Raw genomic sequence first — 24,056 nt, 5'->3', positions numbered from 1 at the left:
GACTTTATAGTTTTGTCTTGGTGTTGTGGTGTTGCTCTGTAGGCAGACAGATTGTTGCATATGATTTGCATCTGTGCATTGAATGCTAAAATATCCATTTTACAGATAATTTAACAGAGGTGTTCAAATGTTAAGTAATTTGCTGGAAGTATTAGGCTTTGATGTAGCATCTACTGACAAAGATAATTTCCTTGATTGGGTATGAAACAGTGGAATTGACTGGGTTTGACAAATGACAAATGATGTTTCTTCAGTGACACTGAGGAATGACACAGCAAGCAGGTGTCCCTGGTGTTTGCCACACAGGGCGTTCTGCTGCTCTTGGTTTCCCCATTTTCTTGACAGTTTGCTGTTGACCACTCCTGGATTTTCATTTGCCAAGACAAATTTTCTCAAAATTGCAAGAAAATAAACTAAGCCTGCAAATGTTGAATTGTAGCAATGTTCATTCTCCAAACTTGATGAAAATTTCAGGACATTCATTATGTGTGTTTTCTGCACTCTCAAGTGCAGAAAGCAGCACTTCACTTAACCCAAGGAACCTAAATTAGCATTTGAAGGAGTTGCAGCAAAAATTAAGGATATGCTGTTTAAGAGATGCTAAGTCAGAAGAAGGAAAATAAATGTATATTCATGATGCTGTCCCTTTAATTAATATAGAAAAGGTAACATTTTTATGCAGTCAGCAGAGATTTTTCTGGAGGAGCAGAAAGCTCTCTGTGAATGGTTCCCTTTTCTCATTAATGTGTGACAGAACCTAAGTCTCCTTTGCATTGCTAGATGAGGGCCTTATCTTAAGCAGTCAGCAAGGCAGTGCTGATAATTTGAAAACGTTCTTGTATACCAGGAAATTGACATATAGAAGCATTGTATTATAGCTGCAGAGGGAATATATGGAGACCATAAATATATTGGTTTAATTAGGAGCACAGTGCTAACTGCTGACACATTCTCCTCAAAGTCTGCTTTCAGAGCACAATTACTAAATGTTTTTTTTTCAAAACACAGGAAGCTTAAGGATGAAAATTAAGTTAGATAATTCAGTTGAGGTTTTTGTATTTGTTGAGGTTTGAAGTATTATCACAGTCCATGAAATCTACAGGGCTGCTCCTGAGTGTGTATCCAGAATCACGGCCAGAGCTGAGAAAGAGTAAATCATGAATTGCTGCATTGGTTAAAAACTATTACAGTAAGAGATGTTATCTCAGTTTGGCAAACACTCTTTTAATAAAGCAGGGCAAATTGAGAAAAATGAGTATTCAGGGACTTTAGAATGTTATTTAAAAACCAGTTGTACTCTTGTTTTCTCCCATTTAGTTTTCAAAATGTTTATTTACTGTAAAAATCAAGGACCTGAGAGTAGCCATGCAATTGCATAAGGCAGGGTGAACTATTTAACCTACTCAACATGACTTTATCTGTTTCTTGGGGCTTTTGCCAACTTTGTTTTCATAGAGACTAGTTGCAAAATAGCTCCTTTCTATCTGTGTTGTCTCTTTCTGCTTTCTCAGACCACTAGAGATAGCTACTTTAGTCACCAGTTCTTATTAAAATCTAATCTAATGGAAATACACAGGTAGAAACAGCGAGTATGCATCCCTCTAAGAATATGGAGAGAGGTTTGTGTGGTACTGAGTGGGACATAGTCACAGAGTTTTTTGGTTACTTTCTCAGTAATCATCTCGCCAGTGGCTTTCAAGGCTGGTTTTGGTAAGGAGGGGATTGCTGTAGCAGCATCCTCTCCTCTGCTGTAAATGCAGGACACCAAGGAAAGGAGATGTAAGCTATGACTCCAGTTACTTACACCTCCATACGTCTTTTCTGAATGTGTTGGCAGCTTTGACAAAGCTGTGAAATACAGTAGATAAGAATTCTTGTTTTCAGGCAAATATTGTGAGTTTTGGCAAATATTGGCACTGTTTTGGGAGCGCCATTCACAGAAAGTGAGAGGTAAAACACTGTAGTTTCTGTGCTGTGTTTATGGTGGGTTTGGGTTTTTCACTTGGGTTCTTACCCAAGAGGAGTCCTTTTTATCTTTTAACAGATTATTCTCATTCTTTGGGCACTGTAGGAGGCATGTTACAAATGTTTTTTGGCAATTCAAGGTGGAACAGGCGTACCTGTAAGAGCTGTGTTTTACTTTCTGTGATGTCATAGTCTGGGTCATTCAGGCTCTCAAATCCTGGAGGGCCTTGTTCAGATTGTTTGCAGCCAGAGCACATAAAATAGCAGAGAGGACTTTCTTTATGGGTTTGCTGGATGATCTCTGAGTCAGTCAGCACTGCTATCAGCTAGTTTATGCCAAGAAGTAGGAAAGCCTTGCTGTCCATTGGAAGACCACAGCAGTCTGAATAATGTGGAGTTTAATTTGGATGCATCAGCACTGCACTTGCTGCTGATTTTGTCTCCAGCTGTTTCCTCTCAAGGAATGCCATCTCCTGAAGCCCTCTCCTGTCTGTTTGGGCTTTGTGCCTTGTTCTCTTCTGGCCGTCACACCATACTTAGACCAGTTTTTACTGCTTAGGTGCTGATCCTCTCCTCAGCAGTACCAATGAGAGGATTCAAAGCAGTATGACAGATGTGAGCCCAGTGGCTGTCCTGGTGGCAGGTATTGTCTTAAGATTTGAGTAGGTTTGGGATTAGTTTTTCTCTTCCTGGGAATAGCAGTGCAACGTGTGTTTCACGGTCACCACATAAATCCTGTCTCTTACACGTGTAGCTGTGGAAAAAGCCCCTTGGGGCTTTGGGGAGACAAGGACAGTGTATAGTAATACAGCTTTAAAAGGCAAATATTTTCCTTGAGGCAATGCAAAGTGCAAAATATGCAGAAGAAAACTTCAGGGGAAATTTTTTTCCCTCTGAAGACTTGTACTTTCCTTTTTCATAGTGTGGAGGACATCAAAATTTATTGCCTTTTAGTATACCTGGAATTGGAGAGATGGAAGAAACAGTTGGAAAGATAAATGGGTTCAAATTAGCCTTGCATGCCAGCCCCTAAAACTGCAGTGGTCTTTCTGTAACTCATCCTATTTTACAGAGTGCTAGCCAAGTTTCATTATTTTTAATTTTGTTGAAAATAATGATTAAAATCATATTTAGAGCTACCAGGAAACTGATTTTCAAATAGTAAAGCAAATAGTTCATTCATTTTTTCATTCTAATCATCCAGTACGTTTCTTTTTTGCAGTAAACTTCAAAATGTCTTTTTGTCCTCTACCACTGAGACTTGAAGTGATAGAAAGGAATGGTGTAAAAGACAAGTGTTTGCCAGTGCTAGAGAAGCCAAGGACGTGCAAAGAAAACAGATTAATTTAGTGGCAAACAGGCAGAGGCCATCAAGAACACTTTTTACAGGAGATATCTTGCATAGCCAGCAAAGGGACTGGGATCTACTGAGATAACCTTACATTTTAATACCTAAACAGCAGCAGCATTTTGAATCCTTGTAGGCATTTCAAGGCCTTGTCAAGGGAGGGCAGATGCAGAGGAGTTGTGAGAATCCATTCAGTGGGAAGTATTCTGCTGTAAAGAGTTGGTGCTTAATTAGATCTGAAGGATACCAAAGGTATGAGGAAACAGAAGTGTTAATATGAAAGGCTAATAATTGAGTTTGTGTAATTAACAGTGTCTGACTCAAGCTGAGAGCTGGGAGGCAAATTGGTTACTGTTTAAAAAGTTTAAAGATAAAGATCGTGGTAAATCAATTCTATCACCTTATTTAAGTTTTGGCCTTTTTTAAAGTCATAGTAAGCTATATATGTGATATCATATATATGATATGAAAACAGACTCTGTTATAGTATATATTTTCACCATGGATTATTTTCAAGAAGCTAGAATTGAGTACTTTTGAGAGACAGGGAAACACAAGAAAGAAGCATTGCTTCAAATCAGAAATTAATCAGATTTTGGCCTTACAATTTCATTAAGACTTAGAGTTTGTTTTCAAAAGTGCAGAGTACCAGTAGATTTTTGACATCTAAGGAATTCTGTTAAATCCACTTTTGCAGTCATATTGAAATTCATATTCCTTGTGGAATTTCAATGCATAAGGGGTATACCTGGGTGTTAGGATTTCCATGAATTTATAAGGAATGTTGAATTATGAAATCGGCTTCAGGTAATCTCTCCATCATTGCTGCAGCCCCCCACTCTTTCTTAGCACCGACCAGCTTCCACCCTCTTGTCTTCTTTCCTTTTGTGACATGATGCACTGATAAAGAGTGGCCTCTGGATATGCTGGGACAGCAAGTGATTTACTCTTTTTCCAAATTTAGAAAGATATTTCCTCTAAAGGCTTAGATAGTTGTATAGAAACTGCAGCTTATGCACTATGAAATAAAAGCTGCAATTTCTACAGGAGCTGCAATCCTGTGCAATGAAAATTAAGGTATCTGCATTATCTACTAACTTGTCTTACTGCTAGTACTTTCCTGTGTGATCAGGACTTAATCAGTAAAGCATGCAAAAACATGCAGAGGTTTAAACACACCAGTACTGTTTCCAGGCATGTGCTTAAATACTTTGTTGTCCTAACCCCTCAATTTCTCTGAAATATTACATGAAATATATATATATATATATATGTAAGAATTATCATAGATTAAGTGAAATGAAGTGTAGATGAGACAAGGAATAAAAATTGATGCTGGTAGGCTTCAGTGTATCTCTTTCTGCTTTGAAAGTCAGTGGAAGTGCATAAACCTATAGTTTCTTTAGAGAAGCGAGCAGCATGCTGAGCACGTTGCAATATACTTAATCTAATTCCTATTAGATTAGAGGGACCTGCTGGTGTATGTGAAGGTCTAGTGTAGCATATGTGATACTATTCTGTAGTTTCAGCTACATTTACTAATGTACTATTTTTATTTCACTTGTTTTTTAACAAAACCTTGTGTAATTGACAACTCAATTCTGTATCCATTGGCATGCATTTATTCACAGACTGCACATAACCTTGAATAAGAGACAGTATTGTTGAGGAGAAGTTTGTGTTAGAACTGGATCTGAAACAATAAAAACTTATAAAGGAATTTATGCAGTAATAGAGCCTCAAGATGTTGTAATGAAACCCTGTTAGGGCTATAACCTGGAAGAAAACTCCCTAAGGTACAAAGAGGAAAGGGGAAAAAAGAAAAAAAAAGAACCTTTTGGTCAAGACATTTTGTTGCTGTCCTGATTAGAGCAGATTTGTTTCCAAGAAGTCTGGGCTGCTTTCCCTGCTGAAGACAGTTGAGCAGAGGAATTTGTATCATGTATACTCTGATAACTGTGGCAGCACCTGCCCAAACAAGCAGGTCTTGGCTGCAAAAGCCCCGGCATTTAGAAACTCTTGCAGGTGTTTGTACAGCTTAAGTTTTACTTCTCTCAGGTTTTCCATACCATGGTAAATTAATTTAGTTGGAATGCCTACCAGCAAACTCAGTCATACTGCTTACACATAGACGTTGGCAAAGACAGGGTGTTCGGTGATTTGTTCGTGGAGCTTTGCATTTGTAATTTACATTTGCTGGAGGGAAGAGGAGACAGGACCGAGCACGCTCCCTTCCCGCAGCAAACCCTTGGCTTGTTGCAGGCAGGCAGCTCGAGTGCGCTTGCTCCCTGGGGTTGCAGCAGTGACAAAGCAGAACTGAAAGCGCTTAGCAGCAAATTATTAACTCAAGTGGTTTGACTTCAGTAGCTTTTCCCCAGTCTAAAACTTTGACTGCCCTTTGGTTTAGATTGAAATCGCAAATTGTTGCTCACACTGGTACTGCAATGTTGAGAGGCACCAAGGTTTTTGGACTTGTGGGTCTCGTTTACTAGTTGCTTGTGACTTTTATTTTTCTTTTGTACCTTTGATGCTGCCTTTGTGGGTTTTGTGCAGCTGGTTATAGTTTTGCTGATCATGTTTTATTCCAGGTATTTTGTCCATCTTCAGGATGAAGTCAGGCTTGACACTGCTTACCTTGAGGATTACAGTGTACAGTCTGCTTTGGTCTTTCTCTTACTACAAATTCCCCAGCTGTCAACATTTTTTGGTCACTTCTAGTCTTGTGCTTTGTTATGTCATTGCCCATATTATTTAATTTTTCTTTCTGGTTTTTAATGGGTTGGTTTTTTGTCTGTTTCTGTTCAATGCACACAAGATTATTGCAAAGACTTAGTTACATGAAGTAGGAGTCATGATGAAGCCCCAGGTTTCTGTAGCATGACAGTAACAGATGGCCTTTGTATTGGCCTTAAATTAACTGGGCTTAATGTGGAGCTTGCTTGCTCTTGCTGTCCTTCAATGTGTTGTGGTTTAACCCCAGCTGGCAGCTAAGCCCAGCACAGCCACTCACTCACTCCCCTGCCCTGGTGAGATGCGGGAGCCAATCAGAGGAGTAAAAGCGAAAAGATTCATGGATTGAGATAAAGACAGTTTAATAGCTAAAGCATAAGCTGTGCACACAAACAAGGCCAAACAAGGAACTCTTTCACTCCTTCCCGTGGGCAGGCAGGTAGGTGTTCAGCCAGGAAAGCAGGGCTCCATCATCTGTAACAGTGACTTGGGAAGACCAATGCCATCACTGCTAGTGTCCCCACCCTCTTCCTCCTTCTTTCCCCAGGTGTGTATGTTGAGCATGATGCCGTATGTCCCATTCCAATTTCTTGTGCATCCCAGTCTGTTTGCTGGTGAGAGGCAGAAGAGGCCTTAACTGTGTAAGCACACCTCAGCAATAGCAAAAATGTTCCTGGATTATCAACACTGTTTCCAGCACAAATCCAAAACAGAGCCCTATACTAGCCACTGTGAGGAAAATTAACTCTATCCCAGCCAAAACCAACACATTACCATTTACATCATTCTCGGGTACAAACTATCCAACACATGCTCATTATTTGCCATCCCCTTCTCATCCCTTGATATAATACACAGATATTTCCCCTAGCCTATGGACTCTGCCTGTAAAATATCCATAAATGTCCACTGAGTTTATTGAGAACGGGAGAGGTGGTGTGGTGTGTGGAATTTTTGGGCACCAAAGCCAGTTCAGATCAGTTTGCTGCTACCCTTGAAATTGCTTTTTGTAAGACTTGTCCTCCAGTGTTGTGTGGTCCTTCTATAGCCATTCCTCTGACACGCAACCCAAATAATGGGGTTTAAACCCCACAGTGATTTAAAACTATATTCTTTAAAATCTCTGCCCCTTGTCCCTTGGAGGCAGACCATAACGTTGAACATTCTTTCTCTTGCTCCCAGCCTGCCTAGGGTTTATCCATAGACTGCAGTCCCATATGGCTGTGCCTGCTCCAAGCAGAGCCTTTATCTCTGAGCCATGGTCACTTTGGGGGTATAGCTGCTGTGGCATGGGCCTGTCCACAGGCCACCTGCTCCAGTGTGGCCTTACCCACAGCCACATCCCCTTCAGGAATAAACCTGCTCTGTCGTGGCTTTACCCATGGCTGCAGTCCTTCCAGGGGAGTACCTGCTCTCATGTGGGATTATCCATGGCCACATGCTTTCAGGTGCTCCAGCATGGATTTATCCACAGGCACTGATGTGTCAGTATCCACCTGCTGCAGCACTGCCTTATCCCTGGGCTTCCATCCCTGCAGAGGCTCCTGCTGCTGCACTGACACAGCCACAGCCACTTCCAGATTGTCCCGACTGACACACATCCAGCTGCTCCCACGTGGAGCCATCCATGGGTCAGGTCCCTCGGAGTGCAGTTCCCAGCACAGTCCCAGCCAGCCCAGGCCAGCCAGACAGACACACAGCGAGTGCCCGGGCACTGCCAGCCCGGCACATCCCTGCTGCTGTTATCACAGTGCTCCCAGGCACAGCACAGCCAGCTGATAAAGTAGCACAGCAGCAGGGAGAGCAAAATCTAGCCACTAATGAGCACTGGACTCTCATGTACAGTCAGGCAAGCAAGGCTCCTGACAAGCACCTGCCAATTAATGGCTAATCAGCAATTACAGCTATACATTCAATCCAGCACATTCCAGTCAAACCTGTTGTTACCTTGAACCCTGCAAGACCCATGCTGGGCACCAAGAAGGACTGTTGTGGCTTAATCTGAGCTGGATATTGGGCCCCACACAGCCATTTATTCACTCCCCTACAGTGGGATGGTGAAGAGAATGGGAAACAGTACAGGTAAGGCATTACTCCCTTAATGTCTTGGCTTTGCCTACTTCAACAGGACATTGCTGTAACTTTTGGCCAACTCTTGTGCTGCTAGATTGCATGCGTAAGTTCACTGTTTAGTGCTAATAGCAAAGGGGCAGGGTTTTGAATGGACCTCTGAACAAAACCACTTTTTCATTGCTGAGGCCTCTGTTTCACTTCATGTGTGTTTGAAAGACAAGTTATAAAAATCTAAAGCATGCTGGCCTTTTAAATTCCATAGTTTGATTTACCTGTGATTGCAGCACTCCTTTAACAGTAAAACATGGCCATTAGTGGAAAAAGAAGGTACATGAGGGAGTGCAAAGCTGTACAGGTTTTGCTGGAACGAAGTGCAAGCGCTACTTGTGCACACTGTCACTGAAAAACTATGGGTGGCTCTTGGAGTGCAAGGCTGCACTTGTGCTTCATTTGTTTCTGCAGGGCTAGTTCTGTGCATCCCTCTTGAAGGCAAGTGTGACCCAAAGTGTGGTGGAGAAAAAGACTGAAGTTTCAAGTGGAACTTGGGAAGAAGTCTGTTGTAGTTGCTGCTTCAGGAGCAATTTCAGGAATAAGCAAGGAAAAAACGTTACACGAGAGAATAATTTATAAAGCTTTGCTGCAGTACTCTTAATTCTCCAGTGAATAGTTGTAGATAATGATTGCAGATTATTTGCTTGGAACAGTGGTGGTAGCTTTCTTTGCAGATTCCTCTGGCCTGAGTTATCTGTACTGACTGAAGGATGGATGTTTGCTGAGATTCAAATGCTTTGTCTGTAAGCAGCACTTCTCATTTTTTCTCTGCAGACATTCTTGGTACTAAGTTTGTTCATCATTCAGCAATTGGCATTTTGTTGGGAAAGGTGGGAAAGGACCCTCATTCAGTTTGTGATGTGATAATCCCACGTTGCATAACAACCCAAGGCAAAGAAGAATTGTGCATCGCTACCCTGTGCTAGCCTGAAGGTGGGGCAATGCCCCTGGGTTGGAGGGAGCAGCAGTCAGGCCCAGGGACTGCATGAGCAGATCTTACTAGGAGGCTGCTGTGGCCCCAGGGAGAGGGTTCTGGCCTCCACTGTCCTCTTCTGGGGAAAATCTCTGCTTCTCCTGCTTTGAACAGAGAAAGGAGCATTTTACAGCTGCTTGATGGAGCCTCAGATTTGTTAATACAGATTTGTTACCCAGAATTCAGAATTGTTACTCTTTAGATTTAAGAATCACTGAAACTTGTGTTAAGCACTTTTCTTCTGTCTGACCTGTGTGCCAGAGGAAACCCCACCTTCTACCCCAATTGTTGGTCATATGGCAGGATCCCACTTGTGCGTTTTCAGCAGAACAGCTGAGCTTTTCAAAAACTGGCTGGAGCTCTGCAGCTGGGCTGGAGCCTGGCCCAGCAGCAGGGGCTGTTAATGGCTGATTGAAGCCTTTAATTTAACCCCTTTCCAGCAATTGTGCTGACTAGTGTTGGAGCTGTCAGATGTCACTGTGGCACCATTCCCCTTCAAAGCAAAGCATGCAGCAGTAATCCCATAGAGCAAGGCTCCTATTTGCTGCACCTCCAGTCGGGGCTGTTCCTGTTAACTCCTACATCTGTGGCACATGATTTTCTACCCCAGTCTTACTTTAAATATAAACAGAAAATGGAGAATATTCCCATCAATGTTGTGTAGATAAAGATTTTTATCATGAATGTGTAGAAGGCAATAATTACTTCTTAATTTTCTCAAATAGGGATGTTGCAAATCTTCTGTGTAAATAACCAGATTGTGCCAGGTAGTCTAATGGTATTCAATAATAATTTTTCCCTTGGATGGGAGCAGTCTTCCATGATGACTTAGAGCATCAGAGTTGATTTGAAATTTAGTTTTGTAATAATGATCATGTGATGAAGATTTAATGACCCGTGATGAAGATTTAAGTAAGGTTCTGGCCCAAAGCATCCGTCCCAAAGCACAGGCTTCAATTTCAAAGGTAAAGAGAGAACAGCTAATTTAAAAGTTCTTTTATCAGACGTAGTTTTTATAGCAGGAAGAGTGAGTACAGACTAGCAATTTGTGGTCTAGTCCTTTTTTAGCATTAATATGATTAATTTGTTTCCAGTTCTTTTGTTCAAGAAATTAATTTCTCCTCTCACTTTGTAGGAGACTTTGAAGTTAACATCCAGCTATCAACTTTTGTCTCCCTCCCCTCACCCACTCACATTCCTGGAGTGTGTTTATGCAGGTTGAGAGCAAGAAGTGCAGTGCCCAGCTCTAGGGAATTATTCTTACTTTTCAGGTGTTCAGTTTCACATATCAACCTACTAAACAGAACCAGTTGGATTTCAAGTTGTACATTTATTCTGCTTTTCAAAATGACTGTAAAACTAAGATTTTAAAAATATGTATCTATTATAAAACTTTTCCCAGTATGACCAGTTTCTTTCTTGCTTCAAGTGCCTTCTTAAAAAGTTTCTTCAAAACAAGTTTATTGTCATAAAGAAATGTCATTAGAGTTAGTTCCCAATATGCTCACACAGGTTTGTCTGATAGATTTTTTTTTTTCAAAACCTTTTCTCATTTCTATTCCTGCTGTTTTCATTGTCAAAGTGGCTGAAATGGGGGTCAGACCCCACCAGCCCTGCATGTTTTTAAGTCCTGAAATTGCAGAATATGTCATGTTGTTACAGCTTTTCAGCTGTGGTCCTCTCATGAAATAATGAACATAGAAATTACGAAGAGGGACCTGAACTGAACTAAAAAAATTAAAGTGACAGTGTAAATCAGCACTAAGGGCTTACTCAGTCTCAACCTTAAAGAATGGATGGCTTGAGAGCTTGGGCTGCAAGACTTACTGCCAACAAATATCTGAGTTCAGGATGTCTGCTTTTTTGAGCTAGCAGCTGTTGATGTTGGTTTTTTTTAACCTCTGAAAGAGGAAAATAGAGGTACAGTGTTACTGTCAGCTGGAAAGCAGGAATCTATTTTGCCCAAATGTTTATAATTTTGATGTAATTATTTTTGCACAAAAAGATGCAACAGTAGGCTGTTTGAATTTCTTCATGGAAAGATGAGAAAACCAGTAAATGTGCATGTGGGCACAGCCTCGTGATAAGACTGCTTGTCAGGGATAATGTGGCTCAGGTCCTGACTCAGCACAACACTGTTACGTGGTTCTGTTGCCTCTTTTTCCTGGTGGGGTTGGTTTGGGATTTTTTTCAGTGATCTAAGGGGCTTTTTGTGCTTTTTGTGCTGTTTGTGGTTTTGGGGTTTGTTTTTTGGTTTTTTTTGTTTTTTTGGGTTTTTTTTGTTTTTTGGGGTTTTTTTTGTTTGTTTTATTTTGTTTTGTTTTGTTTTTTGCTGGATTCTTTCACTTCTCTAAAGAGTTCAAAGTTAAATCCATTTCCTGAACAATAACACAAAAACTTTCAGAAATTCTGTGCTGGATGTGGGGAAAGTCTTAAATTGCTTTTCTTTAATTAAATAAAAGCTTTAGTCCTGCTCTGAAAGAATCAATTTCATGTTAAAAAAAACCAAAAATCCACAAAGCAGGTATATGCACATCTATACAAACGGACTTTTAAAAAGTGGAAACGTGGATGTAGGTGCAGGTTTTTCTAGAGGATTATGAAGGAAGAGGAAGTCAGGAGTTCTGAAGTGCACAACCTGATAGCAGCCACAGGCAGCCCAAAGAGCAGTAGTTGTGGAAAAAAGGTGTCGTGACAGATTTCTTCCATTGCCCACAGTGCTGTTGAGCTCTGAATTTTGGGTTTGCCTTCTACAGCTGGAGAACCTAGCAAAAAGAGTAGAATCTTTTTCATGTGTGCTTGGGTTTGGGTTCGAATCTCAGCAATATGAGGTGTCAAGTTAAAAAAAAAAAAAGAGAACTGTCTAATTCTACTGCACGTTGCAGTGACTGTATGATGGAGGTTCCTGACACAAAATGCCTTCCAGCATATCAGTTTGTCATAAATTAGAGAAGAAAAAAAAAGTGTGGGAAAGTTTAAAACTAAAATATCTTTTGTTTTCCACTACATAACCTTTATGATTTTTTAAAAATCTCTCTTTTTAACAAAGTAAAGCAAATCACTGCTTTCCCAGAATGAAATTAATGCAAAATGTTGGCATTTTTTGCCCCTGAAATGGGGGGGGTTCATTGCTGATACTCCATACATCTGTGGTAGAAAAACGTTTGTAGGTCTCCTAATGATCAGTGCTTTCTCTTGATTTACCTCCTCCTCAGTTTTACCAGGGTTTTTAAGTAACTCAAAGTTGACTTAGTTTCTGATCTTCTTGGTAAATTATTGTTTGGTAAAACATAAAGTAAAAGCAACATATGGTTTTTAAATGTTAACTATCATAGTGATGATGTGAATGGGGGTATACTTGCAAAAAGTCATCAGTATTATGGTAACAACCTGTTTTACAAGAATCCCTGAGCCTTGAGCATATTGATTAATCCAGCACAAAAGCTTCCATTCATTTGCAGTGTAGATCATCTGAAATTCCATGTGTTTGAGACATGGATATTGGCATGTAGGTACACAAGAATAGTATCAGTACAAATGACAGTGGACCTGTGTTAGCCTCTGTTTCCATGGTGTGTCTGAAAGGATTTATACCATGGCTGTAAAAGTTTTCCTGGAAGCATTGGTCTAAGTCTGAACTTTCCTTTTTCTTTCCACTTTTCAACAAGAAAATACATTTTTTGTTGTTCAGGGAAACACTGAAGAGAAATTGAGAAAACTGCAAATAACCTTAACAGAAATATAGTACAGCTTTGTGTACATGAAAATGAAGAATTGGTAAGATCTGAAAAGGATTATTTAGAGAAATGGACAACATCATTGGCCCTTAGGAAGAGGTGGCCTGAACTTGAAGAGCACAGAAAAACAAATCAGGACCATTGGTATTCAGAAAGAGGTTTGCCATATTCAGCCATGGCTTTCATGGCAAGGAGCTCCTCGTGCTTGTTTTCTCATCTTATCAGTGCGTGCTTCACTTCAAAACCACTCAAAATTCCTAGCACCACAGTTACAGAAAGCAGGCTGCAGGGTGGTGGTGATAGGGACATATGGCTCACAGAGGTACTACTTTCCTCATTAATTGTGGGTATTGGTTCAGGAGGTGACTGGGGCCAAGGTACAGCACACTGCCATTAGCTGTCCTTGCCAGAGGACCAGCACCTGGGCAAGGAATCTGACCAGATTGTTCCTACCCCAAAGTACCAAACTGTTGCAACCTGTTTGCTTGTTTGTTTATTCATTTATTTTCTCTCTTCCTTTTCTTGTGCTTTTCCCACAGGACAAAATGCTCTCGCTGGGGGAAGTGGTGGTTATTCCCCAGGCCCATGGTCAGCTCTTGAACAAGAAGGGCCCCATTTGGGCAGTATCCAGTTGGGCTTTACCTCATGCCTCCCTTGTCTGTGTCACATCCTGAGTCCTCTGGCTTCACATTTAACCATTCTTGATGTGGTTTGTTTAGGGTTTTTTCATTCCACTGAAACATTACAGCTGTTTCTGATGCCAAAACCACTCTATCTTAAAGTCCTCCCTGGAAACCCGTGTCTTTCACTGTTTTCCAACATTATTTCACAGAAGTTCTTTTTGACCTTTACCTGTACAATAAAAATCAGTGCTGACTAATGTAAGGACTTTTAGGCAGAGCTGGTGGGTCTTACTCCTCTTTTTGTACCAGCAAGAGCTCTAGTACAGAGGCAGTTCCTGCCAGCAACAAGAACACTTGAGTATTGTACCGTTTTAGTAACAAGTGTAAAATGCATCAATCAAAGGCCTGCTGTGTCTCAATCACATATTGGCTTTTATATTAATATGGTTTTAGCACAAAGATAGCTACCATAGTTCTGGCCTTGCTTCATCGTGTTTGGAAAATTGATCAGAAGGTATTTGATTTCTCTGCTGCAGAATGCTGTGTTCCCTTATCGACTTTTCCTTTTTCTGAAGCCCATTTCTATCTAGGTTTTTTTGTGTTTATGCCATCATTTTTCTGGACTCTGCTTCTGTTTGTTACAAGTGAATTTATGTCTTAGCACTGCCTCACTTTTTATTGTTACATGGCTCTACAAAAGCTGCAGTTTCTCTATAATTGCTAATGAATTATGTTTTTCAAAATCATTGTGAAATTTTTTTGGCCCTGTGGCTCCCAGCCTTAATGTAAAATCCAGAGTACTTGAGATGGGTGAAAAAAATGCTTCTGCTTTCATTGTTGGCAAATGGAAGAGAGAGGATCCGGTGTTTGCCCTGAGATGTGTTAGGTTCAATAGATTCTGATGTTTACATCAAGCTGAGAGGCAGGGTATTTCTTCTGTCTCCAATACTAAAAGCAGACATGAGAGTACTCTATCAGTGTGTTCTCTCTGAAGCTGCATTTCATCAGTAGTTAAGCTAAGTGTTTACCTTATGTCTGCATTTTTCTATGAGGCATTGAGACACTTGGATTTTTGTTTCGTGCTCAGAAGTATTTATTTGAAATTTCTTTTTTTTTTTTTAACCATCCCTTCTGTTTAACTCATTTCCTTGATCCAGAGTTTTGCTGCTGCTGCTGCAGGATGTTATCATTTAGCATGTGTCAGCTCAGGCTCTAATGTGCAAGAGCAATGGTGCAGAAAAATCTTCTTTCTTTGCTGAAACAGCTAAGGGGATGGTCCAGAGGTTGTGGTGTGAAACTCAAAATGAGACTTTAACTAATCTGTACTACTGGAAACTCACTGAATTGTTAGTTCCCTCAAACACTTGCTGAGGTGGTTGACACAGGAATAGGTCTTATTTTTTTCTTTATTCTGACTCGTGGCTCATATCTATTGACTCGTAGGCAATTTCCATTACATACCTGCATACCTGCACTGTCTCTTTACAGGGGCTTCCCTGCTTCTTCCCCAGCACCTCTACAGAGGTTGAAATACAGTGTGGTGGAGGACTCCAGGCAGAATTATTGCTTTCAAAATAAATCAAACTCTTACAAGCCTTCAGTGCTCTGCTGTCTTTCAGATACATCTTCATTTAATCATTTTAGAAGCTAAACTAGAACATGCAATGCATGTTCAGAGCAAAGAGAGAAAACATTCGGGGAAAGATTGGCAGAATTCTCTCAGAAGTTTTCTGCTCTATATATCTTATTTACACCTGCAGAAATAGTTTCATAAAATTATTTATATATCTGTAAGCTTTTTAGTCATCTCCTTTTTACTGTTTATGTCACTGTATTTTCCCAGCACTCATCTGAGTCTCACTTTGCACAGTTTCTGTCTGCACAGTGAGATTAATCCTGTCTTGGGATCTGCAGAGGAGTGCTTAAATTTATGACTCAAATTGATACAGCTCCTGTGGCAGAAATTGTGAAAGAGGTTCATGAATTTTTAATTAGAAGGGATTAATTCAATGAATACAATTTCCTAAACTAAGTCAGTGTGGTGTGGAGCATAGATGGGGCTTAATGTTTAAGTAATTAAGATATGCACATTACCCCTAGAATGTGCCATACCCTGGATAACTAAGTTTCCTTTTAGGTGCTCTTGTCTGCTATGTTTGTGTATTTCAGGAGCAGAACAGCAATGCCTTCAGATAGGCTGTGATACACACAGCCTTTTACCTGTTACGTGACATACAGAACAACTGAACTGAAGTTGTCATGGAAGGAAAAGTCCCTCATGAATTCAAAACCTGCCATTCCAGTCAGGAAATGGTTTTTCAGCTTCTTTCCCATGTATTTTGTGCTTTGTACTTTCTTCACAGTTGCTTTTTTCAGACTTAGCTCGTAAATGGTTGCAAAACTGTTTTGATGATTTTTACGAGGGAAGTAGTATATAAAGCCAAAATCACAATATTTAGAAACCTGCAGTAATTTGAAAAGAAAATATATGCAAATGATCACATAAATTCATTCACAAAGTAGGCAGAAAAAGCTACCTGCAAAGGAAGCTTCTTTCTTGGTCCCTAAGGCAAACAACTAAAGGTTTGAAGCATAAGCTGCAAATCCTGCTTGTTAAGCTTACTACTCCGTTTTCTTCCAAAACAAGAGATTTGTAAAAAGCGTTTCTCCAACTTGCACTTCGGCACCAGAGCTCCCAAGGTTACCAGTGTGGCTCTGCAGTTGCTCTTTGTGGCACCCACCGTGTGGAAGGGTTGGTGATCCCAGGCAATTCCTGGGCAGCGCAACGCCTGACATCCATCCCTTCCTCCAGCTGCTGGATCAGAGCTTGTGCCAGGACCTCAGGACCTTGTCCTACACCCATCCTCTGGATGATAGTGGCTTTGGATGAAGGAGGCAAAAGGAAGGAAATAGGACTCCTATTAGGACTTGCTAAGAAATGGGAGAACAAAAGGTGGGAGAACAAAATTCCTCTGCAAGCTGAGATTGTTTTAGGTCAGGTGTAGGTGACTTGATAGAGGAATCCCTACTTTATATTCAGTGGGCTTCTTCTACAGGATATTAGCATTACTGATTTTTAAAACTTCCTCCTGGGTTATTATCAGTATTTGAGATACTTTCCTGTGCTGACCTTGGACCTGCAGGGGAGCTGGACAAGCTGGTGCTAAGCCATTGTTCACGTTCCATATAATGTGTTCCCTGGGGATTGGATACAATTGATGGACATCTCAGTTTCTCCAGAATCTTCAGATCTTAGTTACTGCTTTTAATAGTGTATTGGACAAATTCCTCATGCACCAACAGTTTCTGGGTACAGGATAGGTGCCCTGCCTAGGGCCCCTTAAATCCAGAAGCCACGCAGGTAAATCAGTCACATTTGGGAAACACTAGATTTAGTACTGTAGCTTAAGGAATGTGCACTTGATCAGATACTTTCTCAGATCATTGGGTTTCTTCAGAGCACTGTGTAGCATGTAGGTGATGTGAATTTTCTGGTACATCTCAGACAAGCTTTATGGGCACATGTAGAGGGCAGTTATCTGGGGCAGCAGGGCTGCTCGCACAGAAGATACCTATTGCTCTGATGCCTGCTTTGTCTAGACAAGGGCTCTGGAAATGTGGGCTGGGGGTGTCTCTTACTGCAGCCGCTGTTTCTATAAGCCCAGGCTATCCTAGGTTTCATTTTTAAGTTTTGGCTCAGAAGGATGAAAGATGTACTTCAATGAAACTAACCTTGAAAAATATTTTCTGAAAAGATCATATCGCGTGCTAGAGAACATGCCAACAGTACATTTGCTCAACCTTCTAGAATTAGTCTTTGGTAAAAAAGGGCCCTGGTCCTGATGGATTAATGTCAACACAACCTGTGGATTTTAAAGTGAGGTTTAATGGATTTTAACCAAAATAAATAGAATTGCTCAAGGCTGGTGAAAGTTCTATGATCTCTGCTACAGATCTAAGCCAGAAGTTTAGTTGAGAGTACTCTTTCCCCAAGTATTTTCCTTTTATTTCTTGTGTAAATAGCAATAGAAAAAAATACTATTCTGCTGGAAAGGCAGGTAGGAATATTAATCATAATAGTGTAGGACTATCAGGTGTTTTGCATTCCAGCATTGTGAAGTTGTGCTCTGGAGGGGGGAGAGGAAAGTTGTCCTTGCTTCTGCCCTGCGCAGTCATCTTGCTCCTATAAAACAGGTCCTGTTCTAACAGGGTGAGCTTTGACAGCAAATGAGAAAAATGAAAGTAAATACAGTCAGGTTTTTTAGGATTTAGTTACATGGGATGCAGCTGACTGTTCAGCTGAGTAGGAACTTTTCATGTAATTGTAGTCTCAGGCTTCATGAGCAACTGCTCAAGCAGTTACACAAATTTGCACAAAACTATTATATTTAAAAATAAAAAAAAACCACTTGAAGCAAAGCAGCTTTTTAAGACAGCAGATAAATCATCAGGAACTTGGGATCTAAAGGCCTTGTTGGGGACATGGTGGATTCTCCTGACTTGGCATACTGAAACTGTAACATAAAACTGATAAAATGTTCCTTTTCTCCTCAGTGCAGCAGTTTATGGACAGATGAGGTGCTCATGAGTGGCAAGTGTTTGGATAGGGGAGCTCTTCTTTCTCTCCCTCCTTGCAAAGAACTAGGCAGGGCTTGGAGAGTGTCTGAGGAAGATTCTCAGCCATGTGCCTGCAGCCTTTTCCAGGTACAAAACTTAGTCAGGTTCCTTTTGACAGAACTAAGGGAGAAAGAGAGGGATGCCTGGTGCCAAGTAGCTATTTTAATTTCTCTTATCTGTGAACATCTCTGGAATTCCCCTGGCCTTGGTCCAGTTTCTGCTTGACTAGAGGAGTCCTGTTGGATCTGTCAGTAAGTGAACGTGATCGCCTTTTCATGTCCACTCTCACTCAAGGACTTCATTTCCCTTTTTGTGCTACACAATCAGCAAAAGCAGATGTGCAGACAATGCATGGTCAGGCAAAATTCCCCAGCAGGGCAGTGACCCGGTGTCAGCCTTGCACACGAGCAAGGACATGGTCATGGGCCATCCTGTGCCCTCCCTGACTCCTGTGGCCAGCAGTGCAAGCTGACTCTGTTGTGTGATGGCAGAGCAGGCTCCTTTCTACTCCAGATCTTGCAGACTTCCTGAGTGGGTTAGTCCAACACCACCTCATGGCAGTCAGTAGTAAGTTCCTGTTTAGGTATTAAAAGGCTGCATTTCCAGAAAATTGTGTCAGATTCTCTCTTTTTTTTTTATTAAATCCCAAGAATGTTTTGTCACCCTTTGTGTAAACAATGAGAATAGGAAGTACAATTTCACAGAGATAAGAGTTTTACATGTAGGCTGAGGAATGCATGAACAAGAAGTCCTTCAGCACTGAGAAACAAATCCATGTCCTTTTTTTAATTTTCTTGAAGCGTGTACACCACTGCTTAGCCAGCTGTGATGACTAAGTTATGGAATTCACTTTGCAATAACTTCACAAGGGCTAAGGCTGGCTGAGAATAAAATAGGAATAAGTAGTTTACCCCATGATTTCACATGAAGATCAACCAACAAAGTGTAGTTCTCAGTACTGATGACTGTATTATCTTCCTCCATTCTAACTGGAGTTTTCCCACTAATTTCAGCTAGACATGTTAATAGTGTGCGCCTTTTAAGCAGCTGGCTTGCAGTCTTCAATTAGATACCACCAGTGGGACTCCCTCATCTAACTTGAGGTAGCTGAAACCTGTCAGGCAAGTTGTACTGTAGGAGTTTCTGTGTCTCCCCATCAACTGCAAGGGGAGCCTGGATAATTGAGTTCTTTGGAGTTCTCATTGGAGTAGATGGTTATATCCTAGGTGTTTGTAGAAAAGTGGTTTGAACTCCATATTGTTGACATGTTTCTGTGTGAGAAGCTGGTCTTGATGAACGATATCTGCATCCTCACCGTATTTTTTCCTCAGAGAATTTTCTCCTAATGCCAAATTTTTCCTGAAGGTAATTTCTTGGAAATTGCACTTGAATTTATCTAACAAATTGTGGTGGTGATCTAGTGAAAGTAAAACGCCCCTCTTTCTGTTTTGTTTTGAATGACTTCTGTCTGGCAGCTTTACTTTCTGTGTTCTGCAGTGATAAGTATGAAATTAGCTGTTTTACTGGATTATTTCAGAATTTATCCTGAAAGCAGTTCTTTCTAGAGTAGTTAATGTTTCCTGTATGAACTGTTTTGAAATAGTTCTTGGTTCTGTTACTGTCTTTTCCCTTTTTCTCCCCTTCATATTTCTTCTTTCTGGTGTTTGGATATTTCATTAACTTGATATTTGTTGTATTTTAGGAGAAACCTGATACCAGCCCCACATCTCTACAGCTGCGATCCCAGATTGAGGTAAGCACTTAGGTTTTGATCATCAACTTTTGTTTGTTTGTTCTTTGATTTGATATTCTGCATAAATTGGGTAGAAGCTGCTCTAGTGTCTGCTTTCAGTGCTGCATGTCTTCTCTTGCAGGAGTCGCTTGGTCTCAGCAGCACTGCATCAACACCTGACACTGAAAGAAAGTAAGTAAAGGCGCAGGAAGTGAGAAAGGAGGGAGGGGGAATTTTGTACGTTTTCTTTCTCCTTGGAGTAAATTAATTTTAGATTGTACTTACTAGATTTCAGATCCAGACACTACGAATGAAACCTGTTTTGGAACCTGCTCCTTCTCTTCCTCACTTTTGGCCTTCTATTGTTTTGGGTTTTTATGTCAAGGAAGAGTTATTGTTTCTCTTTTCTGTGAGCGCTTGGAGTGTGCATACACCAAGATGACTGCTAGTCATTCCTGAGGAACATCAGTGATTTCACATTCTCTGCAAATTACGCCTGCTTTAAAAATTACTTTCTTTGACTAGACCTAAATGCAGCCAAAAAAAGATAGGTGAGGGGAAGGGAGAGTTACAGACCTCCATCGTGTTCCTTTTCCTGTGCACTCCTGAGTTTGTAACTGTGCTTTTGAAGAAGGTGCCAAGGGCATAAAGTACTTAAAACCAAGTTAAAAGGAGCTTTAATTTTAGCATCCTGAATGAAAACCTCTCTGTGAGCACTGAGAGGGTTTCTGTTTACTGTCACCTCCTGCTGCAATGTGTGTGCTTATTTTCTATGCCTCCTTCCTTTGATCCCAAGATCTTGGATCCCTGCTGCTGAGGGTAACGTGCAGTGGTGCATGAAGACAACTGACACTCTGTGTCCAATTGCCTGCACTTCCATGGGGTAGTGCCAGCTGGACGAGTTCAGAGGGACTACACGGAATCCATTTGTGATGGGACGTGCTTTTGTACAGTTTCATGGTCCCACATTTGAATATCCTTGAGTGATTCATCACTGGGCAGTAATAGGAAGGTTTCTTGATTTTGCTAGTTCAGTAGAAGGACTGTCAGTCCCAGAGCAATCTTTGGTGGATGCGGTGTATGGGACTTTACTGGGCACTGACCATATAGAAGTCAGTTGTATGGTAGTGAACAACTGCTTAGGGGCTTCCTTTGGGCTTGTCTGGAAGCTGATTCATGCTAAAGGTCTCAGAACATGATATATTGCTTTCAGAAGTGCCTTCTCTTGCTTCATCACTCAGAGAGAAATGTAGAGATAGCTGGCTTGAGGTAGATGCTCATTTTCAAAGCAGCCTAAGACAGATAAGGTGAGTTACCTTGGGTGAATTACCTTATTCTCACTAACCTCAGACAGGTGAGGTGAATTACCTTGGGTACCATCACTGTCCCCATATTGCATGCTGGTAAAAGAGAAAAGGAAAAAAGGTAGGTAAAAGAGAAGGCCTAGAAGTCTTAGGGTTTAATACTTTGTGCTTCCAATACTCATATATGGAAAATAATCTTTGAAAGATATGTGGCTGTCCAACATCATAATGAAACCAGAAGTGCCAAGGAGATGGGAGCTGTAATCTGGGAATTAAACCTGCAAGGTTAGCCTATAATCATACAACTTCTTTCTCAGCCTCAAAGCACTTTACCCATGCATAAATATCATAATCCCACCTCAGGTAATAAAGAGATGAAGCTTTTGCAGGAGAACAGCACACTACTCAGAAAAAACTCCACTTGGCAGTTTTAGCCAGCTTCCTAAGTTGTGCCTCTCTGTAGGTGTTCTACCACAAATAACTGGGTGAGAAGACAGTATCAGCAAAAAATCTCCTGAGTCACTCCTTTGAGACTGCCCATATATCTCTCTGAAAGGAAATTATATTATCTTAGCTCAGATGAAAGGGACGTGATTTTCATGGACCTTTCAAGAATGAAAGTGTGCCACTCGAGGATTTGTAGAAGGGTGTATGTGATTAACCTGGTCATACATATGAAACTGGTGCAGGACAGGTTGTGCCAGATACTTGCACAATAAGAAGCAAGGCCATGTGACACATGATAATTGGACAAGGTGTTGAAAATAATAAATTGTCTCTACTCAGTACTGTACAAATTCTTGAAACCTGAAATTATACAAGTCTGTGCCTATTTGTGACAGCCTGCCACATCAGTGTTGGCTTCACTCCTCTAGCCTGGAAGGCTAAATTCTCACAGAAATTGCCCCTTCCAGGCAGGAAGGGTTCATAAAATTGATCTGCAGGAAAATGACCAGTTCAAGCCCATCCTGTATCAATACACCTGTATTTGCTACTAACATGCTGAATTTAATATTTTTCAGGGAAGGATGTTGTGTAGGCCCCAGGGATTTTTGTGGCGTTTATTATATGGCTTTCATCTGAATTTTCTGTGTGGGCATGCTACTAAACATGGAAGCTTGTTCATTTGGGGATACAGTTTTTATGTCAATCTCATGCTGCATGAAAGATGTGTTGTAAACCTTCTACAAAACTTCTTTTGTTGTAAGAAGACTAGTTTGCCAAATATGAAACTTGATGCAGATGTACACTGGTTTCTCATATTCACAAAAGATTTGGGGGACGAAAGGAAAGATGTGTTCAAAACTTGACATACAGACTTCCAGGAGCTGGAAGAAGTGGTTTTTTGAATACTCTTCCACAAGTAAGAGCTTATCCAAGAACAGTTATAATTCTACATATTGAAAATCCAAATGTTTTCCTAGGGTGAAATGAGTTGTTTCTGGTCTGGTGTTCTGAGCAGGTTGCTTTAGAAAATAAGGGCAGTCCCAAGGAAAAATCTGTACTAAAATAAAGAGAAAGTGTCTGACTGCAATATGGTCACTCTCAGTAGCACCCTCACCCAGTGCTGCTGCCTGCACACCCTACAGTTTAATGCTACCAAAGTCTAAAGTTTTAAAATAACACATCTGGATGGTTGTTTAATTTGCCAGAGTTTAGACATTCCAGACAGCAAGAAGCTTTGAGGGAACCTGGGAAGAGCAATGTTTGCTTTAACCTGGTTTGGTTTTCCTTTTCTGTGCTGCTCAGCTGGAAGAGAGAGCCCAACAGGCTCCACTGAACGCCACACTGAAAACAGATTAACCTTGGTGGTCTGTGGTAGGAAAAAATCCTGTTTGTGTGGACAAGAAGTGTATGTTCAGTCTTGCCTTGAGTCTTATTAACCGTGCTGCCCAGTGTGGTGTAAAGTCAGTGCAGAATTAGTCAGTGCCCTCAGTGCAGCAAGTTGCTCAACAAGCATCTGTCTGATGATGTGCTCTAACACAGATGAGCAGCAGCAGAGCTTGTAGGCAGGCAGGAGGGATTAAATGAGCGGGGAGGCAGAAGTGTTTGTCTCAGTGAGTCATTGTCATCACCCTCCCCCACCCCTAAGTCATTTGGGGCAATACTACCTTCCACTGTTGATAGCAACACTGTTCCTGTTAATTAGATGAACCTACCAAAAAAGACTGCGTATGTCAACCTACTCGGTGTTATATGTGCCCTACCAAATATGCCTTTTGTTTGATTCGTTCTGACAAAGAAAGAAAAATCTTCACTCAGAGGCAAAACCCTCTGAGATTTATGTGAATAACAGCAAGGGTACTGATGTGGCCTGAAAAGCTGGCCATAAACAACAGAAAACAAAGTCATGTTTGTTCAAGCCTTGCTTCACAACTGCTCTGATTTTTTGGCCTTACTGGAGTTCCGTCTGTAAATTGAAACAGTTTGCCAGGTTTCTAAGTTATGTCATATTCAGCAACTAATGCAGAGCATGGAATAAGGTGTTTGTAGCTTTCCTCTCTGAATAATAAATTTCACTTTCCTCTGCCCTTTACAAGATTTCCATATTTTAAACTGTGGTCTTACTGACAATTGTGGTGCTAGTGTAACTTTGCTGTTTCTCAGTGTGTCTTCAGTAAAGTGGCAACAGCATCTTTAACAGTGATATTATTAATTTTAAACAAAAATTTCCCCAGAAGCACAGGTCTTCTAAAAAGACACATTGACTTCTACTTTTGCTGGAACAATCATTAGTGTAGAAAACATGCAGTAAATGTGTTCTTTAGCAATTACTGTTACTTCTCTGACCCCATACCATGTTCATCTGGGGATGTATTGTATATACAATTCCTATTATTTCGAAGAGATGGCAACACCCCAAGGATGTTTACTCAGATAGGGGACCGAGCAGGGTTTTCTCA

At 40.9% G+C, this 24,056-nt stretch overlaps 1 protein-coding gene across 6 annotated transcripts in view; it reads left to right on the top strand.

The window, feature by feature from the left end:
* Positions 1-24,056, top strand: part of LOC115902443 (SAM and SH3 domain-containing protein 1-like) — a 531,864-nt gene that overhangs the window by 449,753 nt on the left and 58,055 nt on the right. For all 6 annotated transcript variants that reach the window (XM_030945936.1, XM_030945934.1, XM_030945938.1 and 3 more), the window contains exons 3-4: positions 19,820-19,870; positions 19,992-20,041. In XM_030945936.1, coding sequence (XP_030801796.1) covers positions 19,820-19,870; positions 19,992-20,041 — 101 coding nt within the window. The remainder of the gene's footprint in view (positions 1-19,819; positions 19,871-19,991; positions 20,042-24,056) is intronic.

Source organism: Camarhynchus parvulus, chromosome 3 (genome assembly GCF_901933205.1).
Source record: "Camarhynchus parvulus chromosome 3, STF_HiC, whole genome shotgun sequence".
NCBI classification, from domain to species: Eukaryota; Metazoa; Chordata; class Aves; order Passeriformes; family Thraupidae; genus Camarhynchus; species Camarhynchus parvulus.
This window is presented reverse-complemented; position numbering and strand designations above follow the sequence as displayed.